This window comes from Sciurus carolinensis, chromosome 5 (genome assembly GCF_902686445.1).
Source record: "Sciurus carolinensis chromosome 5, mSciCar1.2, whole genome shotgun sequence".
In the NCBI taxonomy this organism is placed as follows: Eukaryota; Metazoa; Chordata; class Mammalia; order Rodentia; family Sciuridae; genus Sciurus; species Sciurus carolinensis.
In genome coordinates, this window is record NC_062217.1 from 10,971,039 (window position 1) to 10,998,038 (window position 27,000).

The 27,000-nt window shown below is 39.0% G+C and overlaps 1 protein-coding gene across 2 annotated transcripts in view; it reads right to left on the reverse strand.

Annotated features, from left to right (window-relative positions):
* Nucleotides 1–27,000, reverse strand: part of Pcca (propionyl-CoA carboxylase subunit alpha) — a 358,996-nt gene that overhangs the window by 115,937 nt on the left and 216,059 nt on the right. For both annotated transcript variants that reach the window (XM_047554213.1, XM_047554212.1), the window contains one exon: nt 7,734–7,836. In XM_047554213.1, the coding sequence (XP_047410169.1) occupies nt 7,734–7,836 (103 nt within the window). The remainder of the gene's footprint in view (nt 1–7,733; nt 7,837–27,000) is intronic.

The following is a 27,000-nucleotide window of genomic DNA, read 5'->3' on the forward strand; positions in this document are numbered from 1 at the left end:
ATTACGAAGACAAAGTGAGATAATGCATGTGAAAGCACTTACCACATGCTTGAGACAAGGAAAATAGTAAATGAAGACCAAAGTCATCAGTTGGTTCATCAAAACGCTTTTACATATATATATATATAAAACATATGCTATACACACACACACATATATATATATATATTTAGTTGTTGACGGACCTTTATTTCACCCATTTATTTATATGTAGTGCTGAGATTCGAACCCAGTGCCTCACACGTGGTAGGTAAGCATTCTACCACTGAGCCACAACCCCAGCCCTCAAAAAGCTTTGAATAGGCAAAAATAACAACTAGGAACAATCATTCTGCTAGAAAGAGAAATCCTCATTTATGGCAAATAGTAAAATTAAGGAAGCATATGCTTTCATAGTAAGAAATTCGTTATTACACGCAGAGGATGTGTTTGATATTTCAACACTTTGTTCTCCTGCCCTGCAGTCTTCCAGTGTTTTCCCTCATCTGTTTCTGAGTACAAAGTGAGTCCCGCTCAGAGATGCAGCATGTTCACAGCTGTCGCTCATCAGTCGTGCCTCCCAGGTAGAACTGGACCTCGCCCCAAGCCTCTCCCTGCCCCAGGGGGCAGGAGCTTCCTTCTTCTCCTCTTATGGATCTTACTGGGTGAAGGCATCTCTATTAATGTATTTATCACCTCATTTAATTGCTTCCATGGCTGCCTCCCCTTTACCAGCATAAGGACAGACTGTTTATACACGTATCTCCAAGGCTAGCTGCCCTTAATTCATCCTGTTTATTCAATAAAATATTATGTTTACATTGAGTAATGTTTCATTGCTTCCTTGGGATATGGTCCTAGAAATGGAATTAGTGAACAGAAGAATGTGAATGTTTGTAAAGGTCTCTGATGAATGTTATCAAGTGATCTTGCAGAAAAGATAAGCTTTTATATAGATACAGACATATATATATACACCTTTGGGTTGCTGACATCTAGCCCAGCAACTATTATTTGAAGAAATTATCTGATGATATTTAGAAGGTTAAATATATTCACCATAGTCATAAGGATATAAATAAGTGCTTTTAAAAAGATGCAATAATAAGTGCTCATAATAGATAAGCCAAGGTTCTGGACAACCCAGGTCGTCAAGCTTCCGGAATATGCCCGGCTATTCTCCAAAGTGGCTGCACCATCCTATGGCCCCACACTATGGCCCCACTCAGCGTGTGCGAGGGCTCCAGCGCTCCACATCTTCTCTGGGACTTCCTATCACCGGGTTTTATAGGGTCATCCTGGCAGGTATCCTGGCTATCTTCACTGTGGTTTGAATTTGTACTGCTCTAACGCTTCATGATGCAGAGTGTCTTTTTTATGTGCTTAGAGGCAAGTCTATATATTCTTTTATCTAGATCCTTTGTCCTTTTAAAAAATTGAGTAATGAGTCTTTCTACCATGATGTTCTGTATTACCTTGAGCCCCCAGGAGCAGAACTGGCTGTCTGTAGACTGAGACCTCTGAAACTGTGAGCCCCAAGTAAACTTTTCCTCCTCTACAGTTGTTCTTGTTAGGTCTTTTAGTCACAGTGGTAAAAAAACTGACGAAAACATAGATTTTGTGATGGGCTGACAGATCTGGCTCCATGAGAATATTATAGGCCAGACAGACTCCATTTTGCTCTGAGACTCCATGTTATGTAGGAAATAAGCTTCTCCCATGGGAACACCCCACCTCTGTGCCCATCATCACTTAGCGTGACATGTTTAGCAATACAAAATGACAATTCTTATGTAATGAAAAATTGCTCTCTTTTGATTCCTATTGCTCCTAAACAATGTACCATGTGAACGGTGATTGTGTGGATGTTAGTAACCATTCTTTAGTTTGTACCTAGGTAAGGGTCATTTTGACCCACTTCCCCCTCTGTTGATGATCTCATGATGTTAGTTTGTAATTTTGAATCATAGCAACAGACACTTACGATTGATGTAATTTTGGTATAAGAACCCCTACAACCCTATGGTCAAGGCTGTTCTCCCAATAGCCATTTTTTGGGGGCATCGTGTGAGACAGTCAGCTGGCCGGATTAATAGACTCTCAAATTTGGACTTCTAAGTGGGGATCGGTCTGTTCTTAAGTTGGGCCCCATAACCATTTTACATTTCTTTTTTGTTTTATTTACTCCTAAGTATTTTATTACTTTGACACTTGTTAGTGGGATTGTTTCCTTAATTTTATTTTTGGATTGTCTGTTGCAAGTTAATAGAATTACAACTGACTTTTGTGCATTTATTTTATATTTTGTAGCTATGCTGAATTGATTTCTTGCTTGTGATAGTTTCTTAGTTGATTCCTTACAAATTTTGATTTCTATGTATAACAACATATCATGTGCAACACATTATGAGTTTTAGTGAGTATGGTTGCTTGGCACTCCCCACACGACTCTTCCAGAAGTGCATCTTTACCCTTTGACTTCTAATACACATTTTATCAATGTACGACTGACTTGAAATTGGGAGAATGAAAGGATTCTGATTCTAATTTAAACTTCAGTAGTTTTATGTCTATCAAAAAGATGCTGATCTTTTTATAAAAGAAAAAATACTATTTAGAAAAATGAACTAAAAGGAGTTTTGGAAACACTGGAAAAAATAACTATTTTCATTGACCATACTGTTATTTTTGATCATTTAGCCATTGGCACAATGATTATAATGATATAACAAAATTTGATAATCTAAGAATTCTGGTTATTTTTTAGCAGTTTATAAAGTATTTTACAAACTTTTTCTTCTTCACTGGCTCACAGTAACAAAAAATATTCTATATCTAGAATTATATATAATCACTTCCTAGCTTAGTAATAGTTAACATGAAATGACAGGCAAATTAGTATCTATCCATTTGTTTCTTTGTTTAGCAGTACTAGAGATGGAACCCAATGACACGAGGTTCAATTTACAATGGTTATTGATGATTGTGAATTTAGTCCTCATCATCTTTAAGACAATGAATGGATTACTCTTTTCATTTCTCATGCTATTTTGACCAGTTTTGCTTTATAGTGCACAACAGAGAAATGGGAAAACCTCCTGGTGATCCAGAAGGGAATCATGAAAATGATTATAAATAAAAATCAGTTCATTTTTACTCGTTGCATGTTTATCATCCTGACAACTAACGTTTCCACTCTCAGTTCAACCAGTGCTACCTTCTTCATGAATCCTGCTGTTCTCAGAGCGAAGACCTAAGGCACAAATGCCCTTCACTTCTACCTCTTCACTGCATCTGAACATCAATCATGCATTCTTCATTTCTCAGAAATTTCATTCTTCCCACTTCCTAATCTTTCATTATAAATATTAGTTTCTTTGTGTGTGTGTTTTTTTTTTTAATTTTGGAAAAGATACACAAGATTTACCACTTTAACCACATGTGGGTGTACAGATGGACCGTGTTAAATATACTCTCTCCCACCCCCATCTACCTCCAGAATGCTACCTCAGGAGCCTGAAATTCTGTACTCTTTCAACAATAATTCCTCATCCACCCTTCTCCCAAACCTTGGCAACCACCACTCTATTTTTTGACTCTATAAAATCTGACTATTCTAGGTTTTTCTCATATAGGTGGAACCATACAGTATTTTTCCTTTTAGGACTGGCTTATTTCACTTGGCTTAATGTCCTCAAGTTCATCCCTGACATAGCATACACTAGAATCTCCTTTCTTTTTAAAGATGAATAACAGTCCTCTGTGTGCGTGCGTGTGTGTGTGTGTGTGTGTGTGTACACACACACCATATTTTGCTTATCCACTTATCCATCAACAGACACCAGGGTTTTTCCTACCTTTTGGTTATTGTGACTAATGCTGCTTATATCTTTTGGAGGCTTTGCTTTCAATTTTCTTACATATGTATCCAAAAATGGAAATGCTAGATCACATAGTAATCTTACTTTTAAATTTCTGGAGGAAACTCCACATTGTTCCACAGTGGCTGTGACATTCCTAATAACAGTGCACAATACCTTGCCAATACTTGTTCTTTTCTGTTTTCTTGATAGCCTAATGGAGAGAGGTGGTATCTCACTGTGGGTGCGATTAGCATTTTCCTTATGGTAAGTGATACTGAGCAGCTTCTCATGTGCTTGATGGCCATTTTTATATCTTCTTTGGAAAAGCATCTGTTGAAGTCCATTGCCACAGAGTTGTTGTTGAGTTGCAGGTGTTCTTTATGTATGAATACTAACTCCACATTAAATATATAAGATTTGCAAATAGTTTGTCCCAATCTTGTGGGTTGCATTTTCACTCTGCTGAATGTGTCCTCTGGTGCACAGCAGTGTTTAATTTTGATGTAGTCCAGTGTATTTTTTCTTTTGTGGTCTATGATTTTTGGTGACATATGCAGGAAATCATTGCTAAATCCAATGCCACCATGAAGCTTTTCCTTTTAATTCCATTGAAAAGTTTTATGGCTTGCATACTTAATGTTCAGGGTCTTTGATCCATTTTGAGTTAATTTTGTATATGAAGTAGGATTAAGGCCCCAGATTCATTCTTTTACACGTGAATATCCAGTTTGGGCCTTACCATACATAGAAATAGCTGTCTTTTCCCTTCTGATGCTCTTGGCATTTTCTCAAAAATCATTTGATCATACATACAAGGGTTTATTTCCGGCTCTCTCATCTAATCTATATGTCTATTGGTCTGTATGTCTCTTTCTATGCACCATTATCCTGTTTTGCTAAATCTAACTTTGTAATATATTTTAAGATCGGGAGTGTGAGGTCTTCCACTTTGTTCTTCTGTCAAGATTATTTTCAGTATCTGGGATCCCTTGAGATTTCATAGGAGTTTTGGATAAATTGTCTCTTTCTGTTAGAAATATCATTGGAATTTTGATAGGGATTGCACTGAATCTGTAGATTGTGATGAATAGCATTGACATCTTAACCACATTCAGTCATTTAATCTCTGACACGAGTCTTCTTTCCATTTATTTTTGTCTTTAAATTCTCTGAACAACATTTCATAGTTTCCAGTGTACAAGTCTTTCGCCTCCTTGGTTAACTGGTGTGTGGGGGTGGTTGCAGGCGGGGTTGGGGGAGCTGAACTGGGGATTGAACCCAGGGCTTCACACATGCTCAGCCTGTGCTCTACCACTCGGCTCCACCACCGCCCTGGATTCCTAACTACTTTACTGTTCGTGATGTTCTTGCAAATGGAACTGTATTTGCTTTGTGTACTTGAACAATGTGCATGAATGGGATCACTTAGTACTATGTATATTTTTGCATCATTCTTTTTACTACTATTGTGGCCTGTACAGAAAATGTAATGACACACACAGACACACAGCTCCTCAGGGCAGCTGCCACCTCTGAGGAGGAAGAGAGCAGAACGGGATGACACAAAGAGAAGACTCTGCTGTATTTGTACATATTTTTCTTTTTAAATTGAAGAAATGTATAGAAGATCTGTACGTTTACTGTAATTTCCTCATGTGAAATATAATTTGTAATACCTAAATATTTTTTTTAAAGGACTCTGAAAATGTGGGGTACCTGAGCTTTACCATGAACCAAATAAATAAGACTTTGCTTATATTATACTATCGCTGGAGTCATTAACCCAGATCTACACTGTCACATTTAGGCTCATTTTTTTTCTTGATGTGACAGGAAGTGATCCAGGAAATCAAGTCAACAATCACAGTTCTGTGACCTAAAAGAAAACAAGTCACACTGCGGAAATCTTCATACGACCTGCCTTCACTTACCTCCCACTGTTCAACCTGCCTCCTTTCAAGACACTGAAGTCAAGTGAAAGCAGCTCAACTCAAAAACGCCTAGGCCCCAGGGCTTCAGTGTGAGCACAGGCTTTTCCCCAGGCTACAGTGCTTCTGAAGACCGTGAGTATGGGAAACAGGCTGCTTTTCCCTTTTTGTGTGTGTGTGTGTGTGTTTGTGTGTGTGTGTGTGTGGTGCTGGGGAGTGAACCCAGGGCCTTGAGCATGCAAGGGACGCACTCTACCAACTGAGCTGTATCCCCAGCCTTGCTTTTCCTTTTTAACTGGGAAATAGTTTTTTATACTATATATCAATGTGGGTATTTTTCAGAGAAAATTTTAATGCACTAATTTCAATGTCCTTTGCTCAAAAGCTAAAAAGTGAAGCAGGAGGTAATTCTAAAGGACAAATTCAAAGACAAATCTGATTGGGGTTTCTAGTTTTCCAACATGGAATCCGAAACAAGCACAAAGAATTAACAGCTCTAAGACATCACAGGGCACTTTTCTGGTTAAGGCAGGGCGTTGCTTGGAAAAACACTGAACTGGACTATCAGATTGCAGGCCAGCTTCAGTGGTGACTCAATACAGAACACAAAATTATGCTTAAGTTCACATTTTTACAAAGTCGACCTCCCCCAGGAAGACACTGCACTGAAAAAGTAATGCTCTTTACTACTCAACTGGTATAATTTGCTGCTCAACCTGACATATGGCTAAGGGCCCACTGACAAAGCTATTTAAGAAAAAAAAAAAAAAATCACACAGATAGGAGGAATGTAAAGAATCACAAAAATTTATCACCAAAGCTATCATAACACAATGGATTAACCATCACAGCTTTCACTTTTAAGAGAGTTGAGTGGAACTATCTTTCCGTGAGCAAAGCTTTATTTTAGCACTTTGGCATATGGAATGATTCACAGAATTTAAAGAAAACCAAGGAGACTTAATTCATAAATTCATATCCTTTTCTGTGGATCTGACTACCACACAAAAATATTGGCTTCTCCAGGGCAGCAGCCCAGCACTTATCTGGCACACAGTAGGCCTGCAGTAAGTGCTTGTGGAATAAACGAATTGTCATAAATCCCCAGTTTGTCACACTTTCTCACTACGACCAAGAAACTGCCAGGCCCCTGCAACCTCATGGGGTTTTAAAGTGAAATAGTATCATTTTGACTTTCATATCCTGTTCCAATCTTCTGATAAAAGGTCGTTTGTTTCTCCAAAACAAAATGACTTTTCAATGTCATTTAGGCATGCAAAGAGAAATGAGAGTAAACACAGTATTTGTTACACTCACTACACAGCAGCTTCCTTGGGCTCTGGTTGAAAATACAAAATCATAAGTTCAAACAGCAACTCTTCATGGTATCTATCTGGCAATTCCCAACCACAGATTTTAAATACATCACTCAGCACAAACACTGAAGTTGGAATGAACTTTGTTCACTACAGACCAGAATTCAGACTAGTGCCAGTTCTAGCAGGGACACCATCCAAGTTCTGCAGAAGGAAAAGAATGTCACCACACAGTGAGCTTAGCCTCAAGAATGTCACACACAACATGAAACCTGAAGATGACGTTGCATGAGGCTTCGGGTTAGTCCTATGAAAAGAAAGGTCACCCTCCACCATAGCTATCACACACTGGGAAGCATGGGTAAAGAAGATCTTCTCTATAACAAACGCCACAATACTGCTTTTCCTTAAACATTCAAGAGTCAGGTATCAGGAAGGGGGTTTAGAAAGTAGTTAAATCTAGGTATGTGTTTCCCAATTAGCATAAGAAAACAAAGAGTCTCATTTACATTTAGCTTCCTGAAGAAGCGGAAACAAATATGTAGCTATGCCAGCAATTCAAAACAGGAGAATCAGTACATAGGTCAAAGTGGTTTTAAATATTCACAGATAATTTTAAGATTATCACGTAAAGAAGGAAAACTCACGGAGAACGCTGGCCCACTGCCTGATGCCACCACAGTGTGATCTTCGTCCTGTAATTTTACCGAGAGCTCCCACTTGGCCACGTCAGGCTTAATAACAGGCACTCTGGAATCCAAAGAAAAGAAAAGTTAATAATTTTATATTATGCTCTCTCAATAAACCAATTTTCCTTTGACACTGTGTGGACTAAAACTGCCAAAGAATGTATTTCTGAACATTTTATTCTAAAAGTTTTCTCCCTTGGGCCTGGGGGTGAGGCAGGAGGGCGCTTTCAGATTGAAGCTAGAGAGGTTTAAAAACCAGCTCCCCCAAACACAGTAGCAGTCGTGCAGGGGTAACTGGGTGGCTTCATGTCTTCTAAGGGCCTTGATCTGTCTACTCTATGAGTTTAAGTTGCTTAATCGTGACAGTCCTTTGCAATTAGCAGTTGTGAGTAGCAATTAACCAATACTAATTTTTCCAATATTTGGTTTTCTTTCAAGGCAGTTTTATGAAAGTTTTTTTTAAAAATTTTAGATGTTAATAGACCTTTATTTTATCCATTTATTTATATGGGATGCTGAGAATTAAACCCAGTGCCTCACACATACTAGACAAGTGCTCTACCACTGAGCCACAACCCTGGCCCATATGAAAATTATGATAAACAACTACGCCATACATCTTAAAGTTCCGAGACACAAAATGAATTAATTACTGAGCCAGCATGATTTGGCATAGAGAACTGTTTTGGTTTGATTTTGCCCTTCACAGTCAATGAGATCAAAACCATATTAGGAATAAACTTCTAGGCATTATCCTATCTGATCTATGCATACAGGATGTTCCCTCATGATGTGAAATAGGAAAAAAAAATTACCTGAGTATATGAGCTGCAATATAGCCTCAAGGAAAAATCAAAACAAAACTAAATGATGTACAAGTTCAACAAATACTAAGTGGTTGGTGCTAAGTTTGGGGACACCAAAGAGAAATAAGTATTGGTTTTCTTCTAGGGAGATTATACATCTACGCCTTGTGTAACCCTGGTTTTTCCAACACCTAAAATCCAAACAAATCTTCCATCTCTGAACAAAGCTAGTCTAACACATGGGCCTTTTCCTACGTATGATCAGTATTACACAGTCCAGAAAAACCAGGTCAAGTGCCAGCAAAAGTGAAAATCAAACAAATCATTTTAGAATATAAACATTTCCCACAATATTTTAAAATAACAAAATATGATGATTTCAGAATTTATTGCACACTTATACTATTTATACTTATGAAATGTTATTAGGCCCTAAACATTAGCACTTTGCAGTATTCAGTCTCTAGTTTAAGCCATTTTTTTTTAAGTTGCAGTTTATGTTTTCATTTAATCCTCTCAAATTCCAAAAGAATTCTGTTATTCAGGGTAAAAAAAAAAAAAAAATCAAACTCATAAAAACTGTCATTACCAAGTCACCACTAGTCACAATGTTCAGTAACGATGATGAGTAATTGAGGTGAATATTTGTATTTGACCCACGGCTTGATCTGTTTCCTGACGATGAGGAAATGTTTTAAATATTGTGCAAGGAAAATGTAAGAAAAGTAAAAAAATATCAGCGGAAACGTACACTGCATGCACACGCTTTGCTGGCAACCTGAGGAACGTTTCAGAGGGCAGAGGCTCACGAAGGAGGGTGAAGGAAGGGGGACAGGTTCCAGGAACAACACGGAGAGAAGAAAAGAAGGTGTGGGCAAAGAGCTGGGCAGGAAAGTGTTTCATGTTCCGCGTTCCACAGTGCTCGCCTCCCTGACTGGCCCAGGCCCCTAAGGAACACCACCATCTCTCCCATTTGCTCGTCGCACGCTCATCCCGCAGTGCTGGGAACGCTGCCCAAGGCCTCGCACAGCTGGATCAGTGCTCTCTCCTGCCCGGCACCCCAGGCCCCTCCTCCCAGCAGGCTGAGGAGAAGGTGCCAGGAGGTTAGCAGAAGACCCTGGAGCAGCTGCTCTGTCTGTGCCAAGCTGGGCAGGAGAGGTGGACCTGCCCAGAGTGGAGGTGAGCCTTGACACCTGGGTACTCTCTGGGGTCCCTGCACTTCGTGTTTCACCTCTCTAGACTTCATAACTTGCTCACCTTCAAATGGTCCAAACGCCTGACCTTTCAGGGGCACCGTGGTGGCTGAGGTCACCCTACAACCAGGCTGGCTGGAGTTGTGGCTTCCCTCAGAATCTACACCACTCCCCTGCTCATGTCATTCGCCCTGAGTCAAATCTTAATCAAGTTACCTGCCACTCAGCCCCTTTGTATGCCATTTGACTTCTGATTATTTTCTGACTGTACCTCTGTTTGGGCCTGAGCCTTAAGCCAAGCACAGGAGGCAGAGGACTCAGCCTGTGGCGATGAGCTCTGGCTCCGGGACTCACAGAAGCTGGCACAAAACCCGACCTTGCCGATTCTGACTTCTGATCTTGAGCAAGTTAAGTCTTCGTTCCCTTACTTAAATAAATTTAAGACAGCAACAAGGTCCGCATTAACGGGATGTATTAAAGATTAAAGAGGCTAGGCCTAGCCCGTCATTTCCTTCACAATCGAGACCCCTTCAAGGCAACTTTGGATGCCTCTCCTCCCCGCTCTCCAACAGGAGGACACTCCTCCCTCAAGGTCTGCTCCTTAACTGTCAGTTCAGTGACACCCTTCTGCCCGGCCTACACCGCACTGCACGCTGTCATGCTTTGCCGAGATTCAGTGGCCTGAGGCGGGCAGCTCTCAAGTGAACATGGAGACCCTCGTCAGAGATGCAAGCGTCCTCTGCTTCCGAGGAGGTGGGAAGTTGCTGATCCTGACATCCTGTTCCAACCCAGACGCATTTTCCCACAGAAAGCGATCTTGCAGATGGTGGCGAGACACAGTTGCCACTCTTCGGGACCCAGCTACTATTTATTTTTCCATTGTTTTATTTTGATCCACATCTGTTTCGTATATGTTGTAGCTGGCCCCAGGAGGGACCTTCTGGAAAGAGCACCGGCTTCTGAGACTGAGTCTCAGTCCTTCTCTCCCCAGCAACGTGCCCCAGACCACCGCCAGCCCTTCAGAACAACAACCCCACACCTGTAAAGTGGGCCCAGCAGATCACGCACTGAACTCCAGGGTGCAACATTTTTTTAAGGTGATATATTAAACGGGCGTAGGAAAGAGGCTTCGGTGTGAAACAGACCTCAAGAGCCCAAGGAGAGTCAAAAGGGTGGAATCCCTCTATGAGCTCACTCTTCTACAAACAAAATTTGCTAGGATTCCTCTGGCTTTACATAGGTTTGAAAGCAGTTTTATTTTCTTTCTGTTTTTAAAGAAAATGGATGGGTTGAACATATATAAGGAAACATAAATAAGGAAAACAGTACATACAAACCTTAAAGTATTCAAGTTCTATTTCTGCAGATTTGTTGAGAATATACTAATAGTAACTATCTTGAAATGCTGATTTCAATTTAACAAACACATGCTTATGATGGTAATGATTGCCTAAAATCATATTTTAAATTTTAGAAAAAAATCACACATATCCATGAAATTCCAAATGGTGCATAGAAAGATTTTTGTGAACAACTCCATGGAAAGAGGGGGAAGGTCTTGGAGCTTCAGTCAGTAATGATACCCCAAACATAGTTTCCTCTGCTGAAGTCCATTTCTAGAGAAAGAAGCAATCGTTACTCCAAGAGTTCAGTGGTGCAATTTAAATCTGCAACCTGCAGAGTTGATGTTAAGTTACAACAATCACAAAAGAAACAAAACCCCTAGAAAAGAGGAATCCACAAAAACAGTAACTTATAAGCAAATCAAACAACACCTCTTACCCAGGCCTGTTCACTTGTGATTATCATCAGTCAGCCACAATGAATGCTCAATAAAACCTAATTTTTCTATATTTTATGGTGAAAAAATGTGTGAGTTATACTAATGAAAATATATTGCTAGTATGTGTCACTTTTAAAAGTATATTTTGTACAGACTTAAAAACTGACAGTATGTCAGTTAGCAATAACTGTGATCATCTCAAAGGCATATTATCAAAAAAAATATTATCAGAAAAGCTGGTTTTTGATTGTGCCACTACCTATACAGGAATGAAATACTGAGTTAAAACAATGATAATGGTCAAAGAATCATTAAGAAATGCTTCATCATAACTTTCACAGTGGGTGGTCTGTAAAATGATCCAGAATAATATGCTGCATTCCATAGCCACTGAGGTCAGTTCCTGCATACAAATCTTTGCAGGAAGAAAAAGGCCTTCAGAAAGTGGGCCATTCATCTGAACCAAGTTCAGAGAATTTCCAGCATGGTGAAAAGCTATGTTATGCAAGCACATAGATGTATTCAGTGGGGGTAGACAGACCAGCTACATGGAGACTACAAAGGAGCCCTCCCATGGCTCATGAATAAGTCGAGGAAATGATCAGAAAAAAAAGAGAAAGATGTTTAGACAGATGGCCCACTTAAAATGCCCGAGACAGGGTATAAGCAATTTTAATGAAACTTTAGATCTAGTATATGAATTGTTTCTTATTTCCCCAGAGTGGAGGGGGGAAAAAACAACTCCAAGGAAGACAAAAATTCAGCAAATTGCTGAAAAATCTACTTTTAGCAAGTTCTGAGGAAGAGTCACAAAAGCAAGTTTCAAGAGTGCAAGAAACTCATGCAAAACTGTTCAGAGAACCATTAGCTATCAAGATGAATATGGAAGGAATAGAATGAGCAGATTAAAAGAATTTTAAACAGAAGTCTACTGCCAAGCCAAACAAAAAATGTACACCTTATTATGTGAGAACTTAGAACAGTCAGTCCAACATTAAAGTTCATCACTACAGAAAAAAGATAAAAGCGTTTTCAGAGAACCCCTTCAAAGTCAGAAATTAGCACAGAGGATTAGAATTTTGCCTATGTGCAATTTGAAAGCAGGTATGTCCAAACACAGGAGACCGTGCACAAGAGTCCACCACAAAGTTATGCTGCGAAATGATGAGCATCCAAGTTTGCTGGTGTTAGCATTGTAGACAATGACACACACACCATCCAATCTAGAACTAAATATGCCATATGACTTACAATCTTACATGTTTTAATGTTATGCATGTCCCATTTCCTCTTGCCACTGATAAGGGCTTAAGATCTGGGCACTTTAGTCAAGAAAGAATGTAGTCCAGTTGTCACACAGCAGGCCTCAGGGTCTGAATGAGTGCAGACCTGCGAAAGTCATGTGACCTCCACACGGCACTGAGCCTTGTCATGACTCAGTAAAACAGAGATAGCAAGAATACCTGACCTACATGTGCTTAAATGAGATAAAAGATACAAAATGCTGCTGGGCGTAGTGGCACAGGCCTGTAATCCCAGCGACTTGGGAGGCTGAGGCAGGAGGATAGAGAGTTCAAAGCCAGTGCCAGCAACAGTGAGGCGCTAAGCAACTCGGTGAGACCCATCTCTAAATAAAATACAAAATAGGGCTGGGGCTGGGGCTCAGTGGTCGAGTACCCCTGAGTTCAACCCCCAGTACCCCCACCCCACAAAAAAGATATAAAATGCTTAGGCTAGTGCTTGGCACATAAATGTTAAATAAGATTTATCACCATCACCACCACCATTATCACAATTTGTTCAGTGTAGAAATATCTGAAATCTTCCTCTATTATTTTGGCAAGGCTACTCAATTAAAAAAAAATATACCAATATACAATCAGAGGAAGTGAAATCAGTATATCAAAGAGATACCTGTACTGCCATGTTGATTGCACCTTTCCCAATAGCAATCAACTCAGGTGTCCACCAACAGATGAAAAGACAAGGAAAACATGGTGTGTATGTGTATGTATGAACATATATAAAACAAAAATACACACACACACACACACACACACACACACACACACATTCATGCAATGGAATGCTACTCAGCCATAAAAACAAAGTTCTGTCATTTGCAGCAACATGGAAGAAAAATAGGAAATCACCCTCAGTGAAATAAGTTCGACACAGAAAACAAATACTGCATGAACTCACTCGTGTTGAAGTGAGAAAAGTTGTATTCATAGAAGTAGAGAGAACAACAGAGGTCACTAGAGTTTGGGATGGTAAAGAGGAAAGGGACACAAGTGTTACAGGAGAAATAAGTTCGTACATTTAACACCACAGTAGGATGTCTATGGTTTATAATAGTTTCCTATATTTTTCATACAGAACCAGAAGAGAGGTATTCTAAAGCTCCCAACACAAAGAATAGAAAATGTTAAGGAACTAGAAGTGCTAGTTACCCTGATTTGATATCACACATTGTGTTCATGGAACAAGTTACCAAACCACACATCATCAGTAGGCACAAGAAAACAATTATCTTACATACAGTGAGATTCAAACGGCTTAATTTGCCTTTCCAGTGAATCCACCCTTCCTGTCCCCACAAGTCTACCACAGATTATGGCTGCCTGTTTTAAATTTTCATGTAAACCCCAAGAATAAGGATTCTTTTGGTTTTTTGGGGGGGGTTACCAGAACTGAACCCAGGGGCACTTAATTACTGAATTAGAACACTTTTTATTTTTTATACTTTTTTGAGACAGGGTCTCACTAAGTTGCTGAAGTTGGTCTCAAATTTGCAATCCTCCTGCCTCAGCCTCCCAAGTCATTGGAATTACAGGTGTGCACCACTGTGCCCAGCAAAATATGAATTCTTGTATGTGGCATTTTTGCTCAACATGTTTTGAAGTTCATTCAAGTAGTTGAATAGTTCGCTCTTTTAGGACATATGTTTCTCTCTTGAGGGGAAAATCTAGAGGTCAAAATACCAAGGTAAATGCATGTTTAATTTTCCGCAAGCTGCCAGGCTGTTTTCCAAAGCACTGCACCACTGCAATGGCGGTGTTCTATATTCTTGCCACCATTTGGTGCAGCTGGTCTGTCTGAGTCTGTGGTTATGAAAACACATCTCATTAGGGCTTAATGTGTATTTGCCCTATGACTGATAAAGCTGAGGACCTCATGTGATTACTGGCCATTTGTATTCAATTTTTTGCCCATTTTTATTAGGTTGTTGGCTTTATTATTACTGATTTGCGGAAGTTCTTTATTTTGGACTTTAGACCTTTGTCAGATTATGTAGTACAAGCATTCTCCTCTGTAACTTGATTTTTAAATTTTTTTTTGCAATGTCTTTCAGCGAGAAGTTTTTGAAAATTAATAGGTCTTATTTTAAAAGTTTACCATAAATTGAGCAGGAAGTAGAGTTCCCACACATATGCTCACACCCACCAGCCTCTAGTTTCCCTGCTACTAACATCTTGTATTAGTGTGACATGCTATAATAAGAAGCCAATATTGATCCATTACTAAGAACTAAAGTTCATACTTTAGGGTTTATTCTGTGTTAATATATTCTATGAGTTTTGGTTAATTTATAATATGTATCCACCATTACAGTATATACTGAATAGGTTCTCTGCCCTAAATATTGTCTGTGGTTCACCTTTTATCCATCCTTCCATCCCCCTGTTGCCTGGCAGCCACTGATGGTTACTGTCTCCCTATTTCTGCCTCTTCCAGAATGACATAGCTGGAATTGTACAGAACACATCCTTTTCAGACTGGCTTCTTTCATTCAACAACATTATTTAAGGTTTTACCACGTCTTTTTGTGGCTTGATAGCTCATTTCTTCTTATTGCTGAATAGCATTCAAATGCTTCTGTGTAGTTTATTTACCATTCACCTACTGAAGGGCATCTTGGTTGCTGCTTCTCTGACTGCGAATTATCAATAAAACTGCTATAAAAACCCATGTGCAGGATTTAGCGTGGGCATTTGTTTCCAACACGTTGGTAAATGCCAAGGAGCACAACCACTGGATCTTATGTTCAGAAGATATATGTGATCTTTTGAGGGTTTTACGTGTAGATCTAGGACTGATCTTTAACTTCCTAATGCGGTAGGCGCTGTTAACAGGAAAATTTGCAGAGCAAGTTCTGCAATTTAGTTCACCTGTGAAGCTGCATTACCTTTTCTAGGCCCTTTTGCATTTCCATAGAAATTTCCAAATCAACATTCCAATTTCTTCTACCTCTTCCCCTAAACACAGACCTAATGGGACTGTGAATGGGTCTCACACAATCTACTTCAATTTAAGGGAAAGTGACATCTTGACAATAGTTTCCCCTCCAAGAGCATGTGATAGTTCTTATTTAGATTTTGAATTCTCTCAGAAAGCATGGCAGTTTTGAGACCTTTTTATTAAATCTATGCCTATTTTTGTTTCAGTTATATGACACATTTCTTAAGAGTTTTCTTAAGTTGTCCCAGAGAGCTTTCTTTCCAATGTTTGTGTTTCCAAGCCTTCTTAGTCAAACTAGTGAGTCTAGAATACATTTTGTCCAAGTGCTTGCCTAACTTCTTTTCTTTTTTTGCTACATTAAATAGAACTTTAATTTTCATTTTTCATTGCTTCTAGTTTACTGAAACACAATTTACATTTCATTAACTTTTTATCCTACAGCCTTGCTAAATTAATTAGCTCAGGCAATTACAGATTTCATAAGGGTTTGTTTCTTTCTTTTTTTGTGGGGGGTACTGGGGATTGAACTCAGGGGCACTCAACCACAGAACCACATCCCCAGCCCTATTTTGCATTTTCTTTTTATTTAGAGTCGGTCTCACTGAGTTGCCCAGTGCCTCGCCATTGCTGAGGCTGAATTTGAACTCGCAATCCTTCTGCCTCAGCCTCCCAAGCCACTGGGATTACAGGTGTGCACCACTGTGCCCAGTTTCATAAGGGTTTCTAGGCAAATGATTATGTCCTATAGGAATAAAAATGATTTTACTTCCTCCTTTGTGTTCTGATGCCTTTTACTTCTTTTTCTTTATCCTGCCTCATCATCTAGACTCTCCTGAATAATACTGGTAGGAATGATAAAAACGGGCAACTTGCTCTTGTTCTCAATCTTAAGAAAAATACATTCATAGTTTTTTCCAACATTTCTTGGTCCCTGCTCTTTGTCCTTTCCTTTTGTGGCTCTTAATATGTGTAAGTCCCACTTCCTGATATGATCCCACAAGTCACTGAGGCTCCCTTCAACTTTTTTAAAGAGCTTTATGGGGGTATGATTAACATACAAAAAACCCTGAGGTTTAATGCATACAATTTGTGAGTCTGGACATACAACCATGATACCAATCACCACAGTCAAGGTAAGAAACCCATCTGATCTTCACGAAGGTCCTTCTGTCCTTGGGCTTCTCTTCAAGTTTTAAAAATACCATTTTCTCTTTTTCAGACTATATAAACTCTGCTTCCATCTTTAAAATTGCCCATTCTTTCTTCCACTGTCACGCAACATGCTTTCCCGTTTACCCTGCAAATTATCCATGGCAGATATACAACATTTTACATCTGGAACTTCTACTTAGTAATTCTTACAGTTTCTATTTCTATGCTGATATTACATCTCTGTGCCCTCGTTCTGATCTTGAATACTTGAAAATCATTTTAAAGTCTTTCCCCATGATTCCAACGTCTCAGGAACCTCATGGCTGGTTTCTACTGACTGCGTTTCTCTTCAGCATCAGTCACCTTTGCTCTTGACTCATTTGCCACGTGGAGTTTGCTTGCATACTGGCTCATGGAGCTGAGCAGGGCTCTGTCCCTGCTGTCCCTGGAAGTGCGACAGCAGGCGTTCAATTACTGCTCACAACTAAAGTACGGAGGCTTTCTTTTACAGTCTGCTAGGATGCGCCTATCTGGTTTTGTTCTTAGTTCAGTAAAAAGTCCAAACTTCTGATTCTAGAAACAACATTTTCTCCAAGTTGTGGTCCTTCCAGGGGGCTGACAAGGCCCTCAAACTGCATTACTGTCCCTCCAGCATTATCGTCTCCTTGGTCAGCAATATGAAATTTAAGCTCAGTTCTCTGGGCATTCTGACACTGTTTATGTGCTGGGCTCCCCAGGTCGCAGACTCCTGGGTCCTTCTGCAGACTTCTTTATGCATATTTCAAGGGTTAACTAACAATTGAAGGGAAGCTAACTTCAGATATGAAACTCCTCAGCCTGTTGCTCCTTCTTTGCTCTGATATCCCTGCTCAATTTCTAGGAGCAATCACGACTTTGAAGATCATCATCTGAGACCTGAAGACTAGAACAAGACGGGCGCTAACTCCTGGAGTTCCAGGGGGGCCAGGATGCACAACGGCAAGTGCTCTCTCGGGGAGAAGGTAAACATTCAGCTCGCCCACTGGTCAGATTTAGGTGCTTATCCACGGATTTTAAGGGTCAGATTTAGGTGCTTATCCACAGCCTCCCAAGGGTTGTATTCTTATTCTTATTCTTCTTTTTCTTTTTCCTATCCGCAGCTTAAAACTGACATCTGGAGCAAGGGTTCTTGGATGGAAATAAGCTACAGTGCCATGAGTGGACCTAGAACTTCCCTTTGCTGTTTGAACTTTATGTCACACTGGAAGGCAGAGGAAGAAAAGGGAAGACCACAGGTTCACAAGGGTACTACTCCTACCTTACAGGTGGCAGCCCAGGAAAACTTGACGGCTCTACTGCCAGGGGCTGTTCTTGTCACGTAATCGTATTTTACAGTTATGGAAAGAATTACTCTTAAAGAAAACTCCATTATACCAGAAGAGAGATATAATGATGTCTCCTTTAATTCCTACAGTTTGAAGTTCTACACGCCTTCAGGAAAACACATTTTTATATATCAAATGAGGAGTAAACTACAAATAGCTCAAATAGTTTTACTGAGAGAAAATTCACAGGCCACAGAATTAACCCATCTCAAGTGTTGAATTCAACCATTTTCAGTATATGCACAGAGTTTTGTACCTGCCATCCCATAAACAACTTCAAAACATCACCTTATTCTTGTATCCTGCATCCTCGTTCAAGTCATGGTTAGTTCAAATAGATTTTTTGGTGAATTCCTCAGAATTTTCTAGACACAAGATCATGTAGTATGCAGACAATTTATCTTCTTCCCAACTTAGATGCCTTTTATTTTTTGCTGTGGGTCTATTATATGTGGTCTTCATCAGTCTGAGAAAGCTGCTTTCTATTCCTGTTCTTTTATTTTTAAATCATGAAAGGACATTAGATTCTGTTAATGCTTTTCTTGTATTTAAGATAATCTTGTGAGATTTGTCTTTTATTCCATTAACATGATATGTGAAATTGCTTGATTGGGGATGTTAAACCAACCTTTTGTTCCTAGGAGAAACCCCATTTGGTTATGGGCATAACCATTTTATATATTCTTGGATTCAATTTTTATTGCTGTTGTTGTTTGTTTGGTTTTGTGCAATATAATGCTGGGGATTGAAACCAGGGCCTCGTGCATCCTATGCAAGCACTCGAATACTGAGCTGCATTCCCAGCCCTTGATTTGCTAATATTTTTTACGATTTTTGCGTTAATATCTGTGAGGGGTACAGGAGTTTCATTTTCTGGTTGTAATATCTTTACCTGGTTTTGGTATTATGGTTTGTTAGCCTTGCAGAGTGAGTTAGGACTTTTTCTCTTCTGTTTTTAGAAGAGTTTGTGAAAGATTACTGGTTAGAAGTCATTTTCCATTAAATGTTTCAATGACTTTGCCCGTGAGGTCATCTGGCCCTGGACTCTTTCTTTCTAAGAAGTTTTGCGAAGATTCATTCAGTCTCTCCACTTACTGTAGAAAGGTCTGTTCAGATTTTCTGTGTCTTCCTGAGTCAGTCAATAGCCTGTGTCTTCTAAGAATGTCTCCCTTTACCTAATTTCTTGGCATACACACAGTATTCCTTTATAATCCTTATTAATCAGAACTTGTTAATAATAACGTAAGGTCAGTAGGTCACCCCCTCTCTTAGCAATTTGAGTCTTCTTTTTCTCTTGGCCAACCTCTTAATCTCTAGAGATTTTTATTCTGATAATCTTCCCAAGAACAAAATTCTTCTTTTATTGATTTTCTCTACTGTTTTTCTAGTCTCTATTTCCTTTATTTCAACTCTGATCTTTAGCACTCCCTTCCCTCTTCATTAATCTCATATCGAATTTAGTTTGCTCTACCTTTTCTAGTTTCCCAAAGTGGAAGATGAGGTGTTTATTTTTTCTCTTTTCAACACAGGTGTTCATAGCTCTTAATTTCCCTCTAACTACCGCTTTATGTACATCCTATAAGTTTTCAAATGTGGTGTTTTTAAATGCCCTATTTGTGTGTGTTTTTAATTTTTTTAAATTTTTAGTTGTAGATGGACACAATTCCTTTATTTTATTTATTTATGTGGTGCTGAGGATGGAACCCAGTGTCTCATGCATGCGAGGCAAGAGCTCCACCACTGAGCTACAACCCCAGCCCTGCCCTATTTGTTTTAATGTTACAAAAATATTTTCCCATTTCCTTTCTGACTTTTTCTTTGACCTATTAGTTATAGGAGTATACTAATTCCGCATATTTATAAACTTCCCAAATTTCCTTGGTTGTTCATTTCTCATTTCGCTAAATTTTGATTCGAGAATGTATTTGGTCTGATTTTCAATCCTACTAAATTTACTGAGGCTATTAATGGCCTAGTGTATCGTATGTCACGGTAGATACAGCCTGTCCTGGAGAATGTTGCGTGTACTTGAGAAGGGGTATATTCTGCTGTTGGTGGATGAATTGTTCTATAGATGTCTATTATATCTACTTGGTTTAGTGTATTGTCCAAGACTTATACTTCCTTGCTGATCGTCTGTCTAGTTGCCCTATCTGTTACTGAAAGTAGGGTATTAAAGTCTTCGCTTATTATTATTATTGAATAGTCTATTTTTTCCCTTTAATTGTCTCAGTTTTGCTTCATATATTTGGGAACTATGTTATTATGTACATATGTTCAGACTTGTTATGGTTTTCTGGCTAACTGACCTTTTTTGTTTGTTTGTTTTTGGTGGTGCTGGGGATTGAACCCAGGGCCTTGTGCATACACTCTACCGACTAAGCTATATCCCCAACCCCTAACTGACCTTTTATCATGATAAAAATAACCCTCTTTGTCTCTAGTACCAATTTTTATCCTAGTAGTTTGTCTGACATTAGTATTATTAGTAATAAAATACTGGTATCAGTATTACAAATATATTTCCCTGATACCTTGTTTCATCCTTTTTACTTTTAATGTATTTGTGTCTTTGAATTGTTTGCTCTATCACTGAGTTGTATCCTAGCCCCTATCTGTTTTGGAGCAAATTCTCTACATATTATTGCAATTTAATTGGCATTAATCCAAATGTGTTGTTTAAAGATAAGTTACTAATTATTATGCCCAGTGTAACTACTAAGAAAATAACTTTAAAAAGTAGTGAAAGGCAAAATCAAGGGAATTAAAAGAGGACACTAGAAAATAACTATTTAAAATGAAAAGCAATAATTAATTGAGAAATAAAGAAAAATGGTAGGACATACAGAAAATGAAAAGCAAAATGACAGATGTAAATTCTATCTGATGAATAATATGAATATTAGGTCTATATAGACTAAACCTATCAAGCATAGATAATTGACAGAGTGGATGAATTTAAAAAAAGATAGGGGCTGGGGTACAACTCAGTGGTAGAGGAAGCAATTCAAAGATAAAAGTAAATTGAAAGTAAAAAAATGAAAAGTGGTTATCAGGGAGATACATTTGTAATACTATCTTAATTGCTGTGTCTTCAATCGAAGATGGATCAGTCAGCTCAAATCTATTATTGAACCACATAGTGCGCTTTTTCATTTTAGGCATCATACTTTTTACTTCCAATTTTTTTGTTATATACCTTATCATTCGTATCTATTTATTGTTATTTTCTATTTAGTGAATTATGGCTGCCATATTTTCCTTTAATTCCTCATACCTCATTTCACTTAGTTCTTTAAATATATTTATAACTGCTTATTTCAGGTCACTGTGTAATGAATCCAACAAGGAGGTGCCCTCCTGGACAGTTTCTATGGACTTCTTTTTCTGGAAACAGGTAGGTCATACTTTCATGTTTCTTTGCATGTCTTATAACTCTTCATTGAAAATTAGACATTTTAGATAAAATAATGTGACAGGCATGGAAATTAGGATTCCTCTCCTCCAGAGGACAAAAACCTGCACTTTGCTGTTCCCCTTTGGCATCCTCCAGAGTTTAGAGTGTCTATCTATCCTATCTGATCTTAAGGTTCTTAAAGGACAGGGACTGTTCTGTTATTGCTGTTAGGCCCGTATGTCTTATCCCATGAAGCATTTTTTCTTATTTTTGGAATGACCTAATAACTAATTCTGAAGGCAAATATTTTCATCATTAAAGATATATAGAGGAATTCACTGAAAGAAGATGACCTTTGTGAAGTAAATGATCAGAACACTAGTCACCCAGATCAATTCAAGATCATTAGTGACATGAACACTCAAAAGAGCACATCAGTCTCACAGGCTGTGAATAACCAGAACATCCAAAGAGGAACCAAATCAAGAGTATTTTAAAACATACATATACTCTAAAGTTAAAAGAAAAAAAGAAAGATGGAAGCCTAATTCAGAATTTGTCCTATGGATTAATATGAAAGTTTTAGTGATTATACAATGAAATATAAGAAGACTTAAAAAGCTACTATGCTAATAGCTTTCAAAGCAATAACACTTTCAAAAAACATGGTTTAGTATTCTCTACTCTTCTTTTTCTTAGACACATATATTTATGTGTCTTAGTACATTCCAAATTTTATAGAATATATTCATAGAGCAAATTGCACTGAAATATTATTTAGGATGGAGCTGAAAATCTGAGAACTAGCTCTGTAAAGGAAAATTCAAGTCTAGTCAAGTCAGTTAAAAGAATAAAGAATGAAGCTTGTGTATTTTCCTCTTTATTAATCTGTTATAAACTGTTTATTAAAAAAAAAAAAAAAAGACAGTACTAAAGTAAACTGAAAAACAAAAGGTTAAGGAACACAGTGCCCAAATCACTCTCCAAGAACAGACCCCCATGTACCCTTTTTTCTTTTTTTGGTACCAGCGCACTTAACCACTGAGCGACATCCCCAGCCCTTTTTTATTTTTTTTATTGTGAGACAGGGTCTCGCTGAGTTGCTCAGAGGCCCACCAATTTGCTGAGGCTGGCTTTGAACTCAGGATCCTCCTGCCTCAGACAAGTCACTGGGATTACAGGCATGTGCCACCGTGTCCAACTGAAACAGACATTTAATCTCACTCTAGTATATCTTATTACTTAATCCATCATCAAATATGTAAGTCATTGTGGACTTTGTGTATGCAAATAGAGGGGAAAAAGCATTATACTGAAAAATCAAGTAATATATTTTAAAGATATATTTTTCTATTTGTACCAATACCATTACTCTTTAAATTTTTTATTTATCTCACTGACAAATCTCTCTAAAGCAATTTTAAATCCTTCTTTGGAACAAGACTGAACACAAATATATACAAATATTGCTCCATTTCCTACAGAAAATTGCTTTATACAGATCGGCTAACTTGAATTTTTAATAATAATCTTTGTATTATGTAAATTAATCTTTTGACATTTTATTATAAATGCACTGATGGTGTTGATTTAGTTTCAATTCAAAAATCAAGGATTTCATTACCCTATAAAACATATCCAGAGTTCAAAGTATTTAAGGGGGGTTAAACAAAATGCAAACATTTAATGCAACATTAAGCATGTGAAATAAAAACTTGATTGCCTAAAGAAAGCATGCTATGCTGTTACCCTGGTGACAGGTTAAAAAAGGGATTGTGAGCTGAATAGCGGTATGATATGAAATTAAAATGTTTCACATTGAACAATCCAAAATGAATTGGGAAAGGTTAGAGTAGAGGAGAGAGAAATCAATTCTCCAATGGCAGTGGTGAATGGGACAGAAGCATGAATAGGATTTGCCAGTGGGGTGCGACAGCTGCCAAGTATCCTGCAGCCAGAGAATTACAATAATACTGATGAAGTGTGCAAGAGCGTCTGGAAGCATTGCAGGGAAGAGAGAAATTCTCCTGCAATAATGAGGCTATTCTGTCTCCCATTCAGCTCTTATAGTACAATCAAATTAAAGAAAAATATTTTAAAATGCGATACTTCACAAAATAAATATATAAATAGGCCGTTTTTATCCACTTAATCAATACTCTATGTTTAATATCACTTAGACTTCTAAGTCGCCCAAGACACAGTCATGTTAGATAACAGAAAATGTCATAACAGAGACAGTAAAAAGTAAGGCAAGCTTAAAGGAAATGACGGAATTGGTGTTTTCTCACCTCTTACTGCTTTTAAGGGATTTATTTGAGCAAATGGAAGTAGGTATCTCCAAAGAGATAGCCCGTGTATGTGTGTTTGTAAATATACAAAGTATCATTTTTATTATACATTCAGCTATTAGAACATCAATTTCACTCTCATAATAATGTGGCTTATCTGAGAACACACATGAAATGAATATGATACAAAATCTGTTTTTTTTTTATAGATTGGATACATGCGTTATAACATGGCACCTCCTTTTAAATTCAGAGACATTCAAACAAAAAGGCCATGTGTACAACAACACTGGATTTTCCTGGGGAATTATTTTCAAATGGCTGCTTTTTTCTGTGTTCCTTTCCCACTATCCTTCAATAATGAAGACAGTATTTTAAAACCTGAAACTTTTATCATCCAATTGAAAACTTAGTCACAGACAAATGAATTATATATCTGAAACCAAAAAAGGTCACGTTTTTTAATAGTAAGAAAAAAAAAAATCTCAGATAATTGCATCTGTCAGGTTGTAACCATTAGGACGTTGAGCCTCCATTTTATCAGGAAGCCAGATGACAAAAGAAAATACAATTCAGGTGTACACACAACAGCAGCACATAGAATTCACGTGAATGTAGTTTTCCCACTCAACTGTGCTTGAAAGAGTTAAATGACGACAGGCTGTGGGGCCAATCAGGACACCTGATATGTTCCATCAAGTCTGAGCACAAAGTGCTTGTTATACGCCGATCCATAAAGTCAAGGTAATTCTCCAGTAAAGTGCATGCTTTATTTTAACCTTTCAGGCTGAACTATTTTCATCAATATTATCATAGGCCACGGTGAGGGTGTTCCGTTTTCTCAGTCTTTAAACTGTGCTCAAATATCATGAGAGAAATTATAAAGTAAAACCTGTGACCTCATGCAATTCAAATCATATCAGAGCTGAGGACGACTTCAGTCACAGGCCGTCCAAAACTGCCATTTTTTCAGAGAATGAGCCCCAAAGTTGAAGCACTTTTTCCAAAGGTCTGTGCCACCTTGATACCTGGCAGGGATCAGGAACCAAACTCCTGACTCCTCACTCAGGCTGGTTCCACTCACTGCACGGTACCAATCACCCTGACAACTCAGAACCAGGCGAAGGGCAGAGGAACCAAAGCCCCTGACGGTTCCCAGCCTGCATAACTGACTGGAGGAAACGCCCCAGGTAGGCAAGCTGCGCAGCACGAGCGCATTCCCAGGGGCGGCAGACCAGTGCTGCTCTGCGATGCCAGTGGGCACTGTGAGGTGTCCTCAAGCAAACCCATTCTCTAGACTCATCAATTCTATCAGAGCAAGAGTTTGGATCTTAGGCTAATTTTTTTTAAATGCTTTTTAGTTGTCAATGGATCCTTTATTTTATTTATTTATTTACATGCGGTGCTGAGGATCGAACCCAGGGCCTCATACATGCCAGGCAAGCACTCCACCCCTGAGCCACGACTCCAGCCCTTAGGTTAATTTTTTAAAAGTGCTAATGTACAACTTTTGAAAACCACTTTTTTGAAGAGTAAGTAAAATGGCAAAATGTTGGCAATGTAAGGGTGTATTTTCAAAAAAGGACAGACATCCTCTGGAGTCGAATAGCCCTCCTCTGTGAAATCAAAGGAGGGCCTAGGGCTTTCCGCAAGTGCGCAGGAGCAGGCGGATGCGCCCAGAGCGGCCAGCACTGTCCCCGGCTTCTCTCGTCCCACTCTCTTGGGCTCTGACCTGAAGCCCCACTTGGCTCTCGCGTGGTCTCCGGGGCCGCCTCGCTGTGAAATGCCACAGGCAATGGTCGCCTTTGGCCCTCCTCGCCTGAGGCTGTGGACTTCGGCCCCCTGCCCTCTTCCTCACCCACACCGCTGCCCTCCTTCCTGCTGCTCTTTCTCCGGCCCCTTCGCTGGATCCTCTCCATCCTCCATGAGTATCAATGCTGTGGCTCCTGGGGCGTGTGCTTGGGACCACAACCCCTGCTGGCCTCCCAGCCTGCTCTCCCGCCACTTCCATTGATTGACGATGCTGCCGCCAGGAAGCCCTGGAGAGTTCATACTCACATCAAGCTCGCCTTCACTCAAGACCTGCAATGGCTCCCCACTTCACTCAGAGTCAAAGCCTCAGTCCTCGCCACAGGTGACCCAACGACCTCCTACTACTACATAACTTACTCGCGCTCTCCTGGAAGTTCTACTGACCTCCTTGCTATTTTTCAAAAATGCTAGGTATACTCCAGCCCCAGGCCCTTTGCATTTACTGCTTCCTCTGACCACAAGACTTGATATCCACAAGACTCATTCTTTTCCTTCCTTTGTGCTGATGTTAATTTTCTCAGCAAAACATTCCCTGCTGTCTAAATTAAAACCATAACTTTCCACCATCCACCCTTAGGGGCACTCTATTCTTCCCTGTTTCGTTTTTCCTTAACAAAATAACCATAACATTTATCATCATGTGATACACTACAGATCTTGCTGATCTCTTCTGTCTTTCCTCCACTTGAACCTAAGCTCCTGGGAGTAGAAATTTCATTTGTTTTCTTTTAATCATGCTGTAAATTCTCTAAGTTTTCTAATTCAAACTCATGATAACCAGTATGTACCTTCCAAGGCATATGACATTTAATGCCTGTGTTTGATTCTCTTATTCAATAAGGAATGAAAAGACACATCCTTAATAAAAGAGAATAGTTCAAACTGACAGAGAACATACTTGTTGCTACTGCAATGGTTAAGGCTTTCTGTTAGGAATAAAATCAGAGTGTGTCACCGCCAATACCCATGACACAGAACCTTTGTCATCACAGAGAAAAGAAGAAATTGGTGAAGGGAAACTAAAAGGTAACGGGCACTGTGTTAAGCAGCTTATATCTCATTGGACATGAACAGAAACCTTTCTGTACAAACTGTTACTATCTCCTCATGGGCAGAACCACGGACAAATCCATCGCAGGCACAGAGGTCTGTGCGCTCACACATCAAGGTAAGTGAGATGCTGGC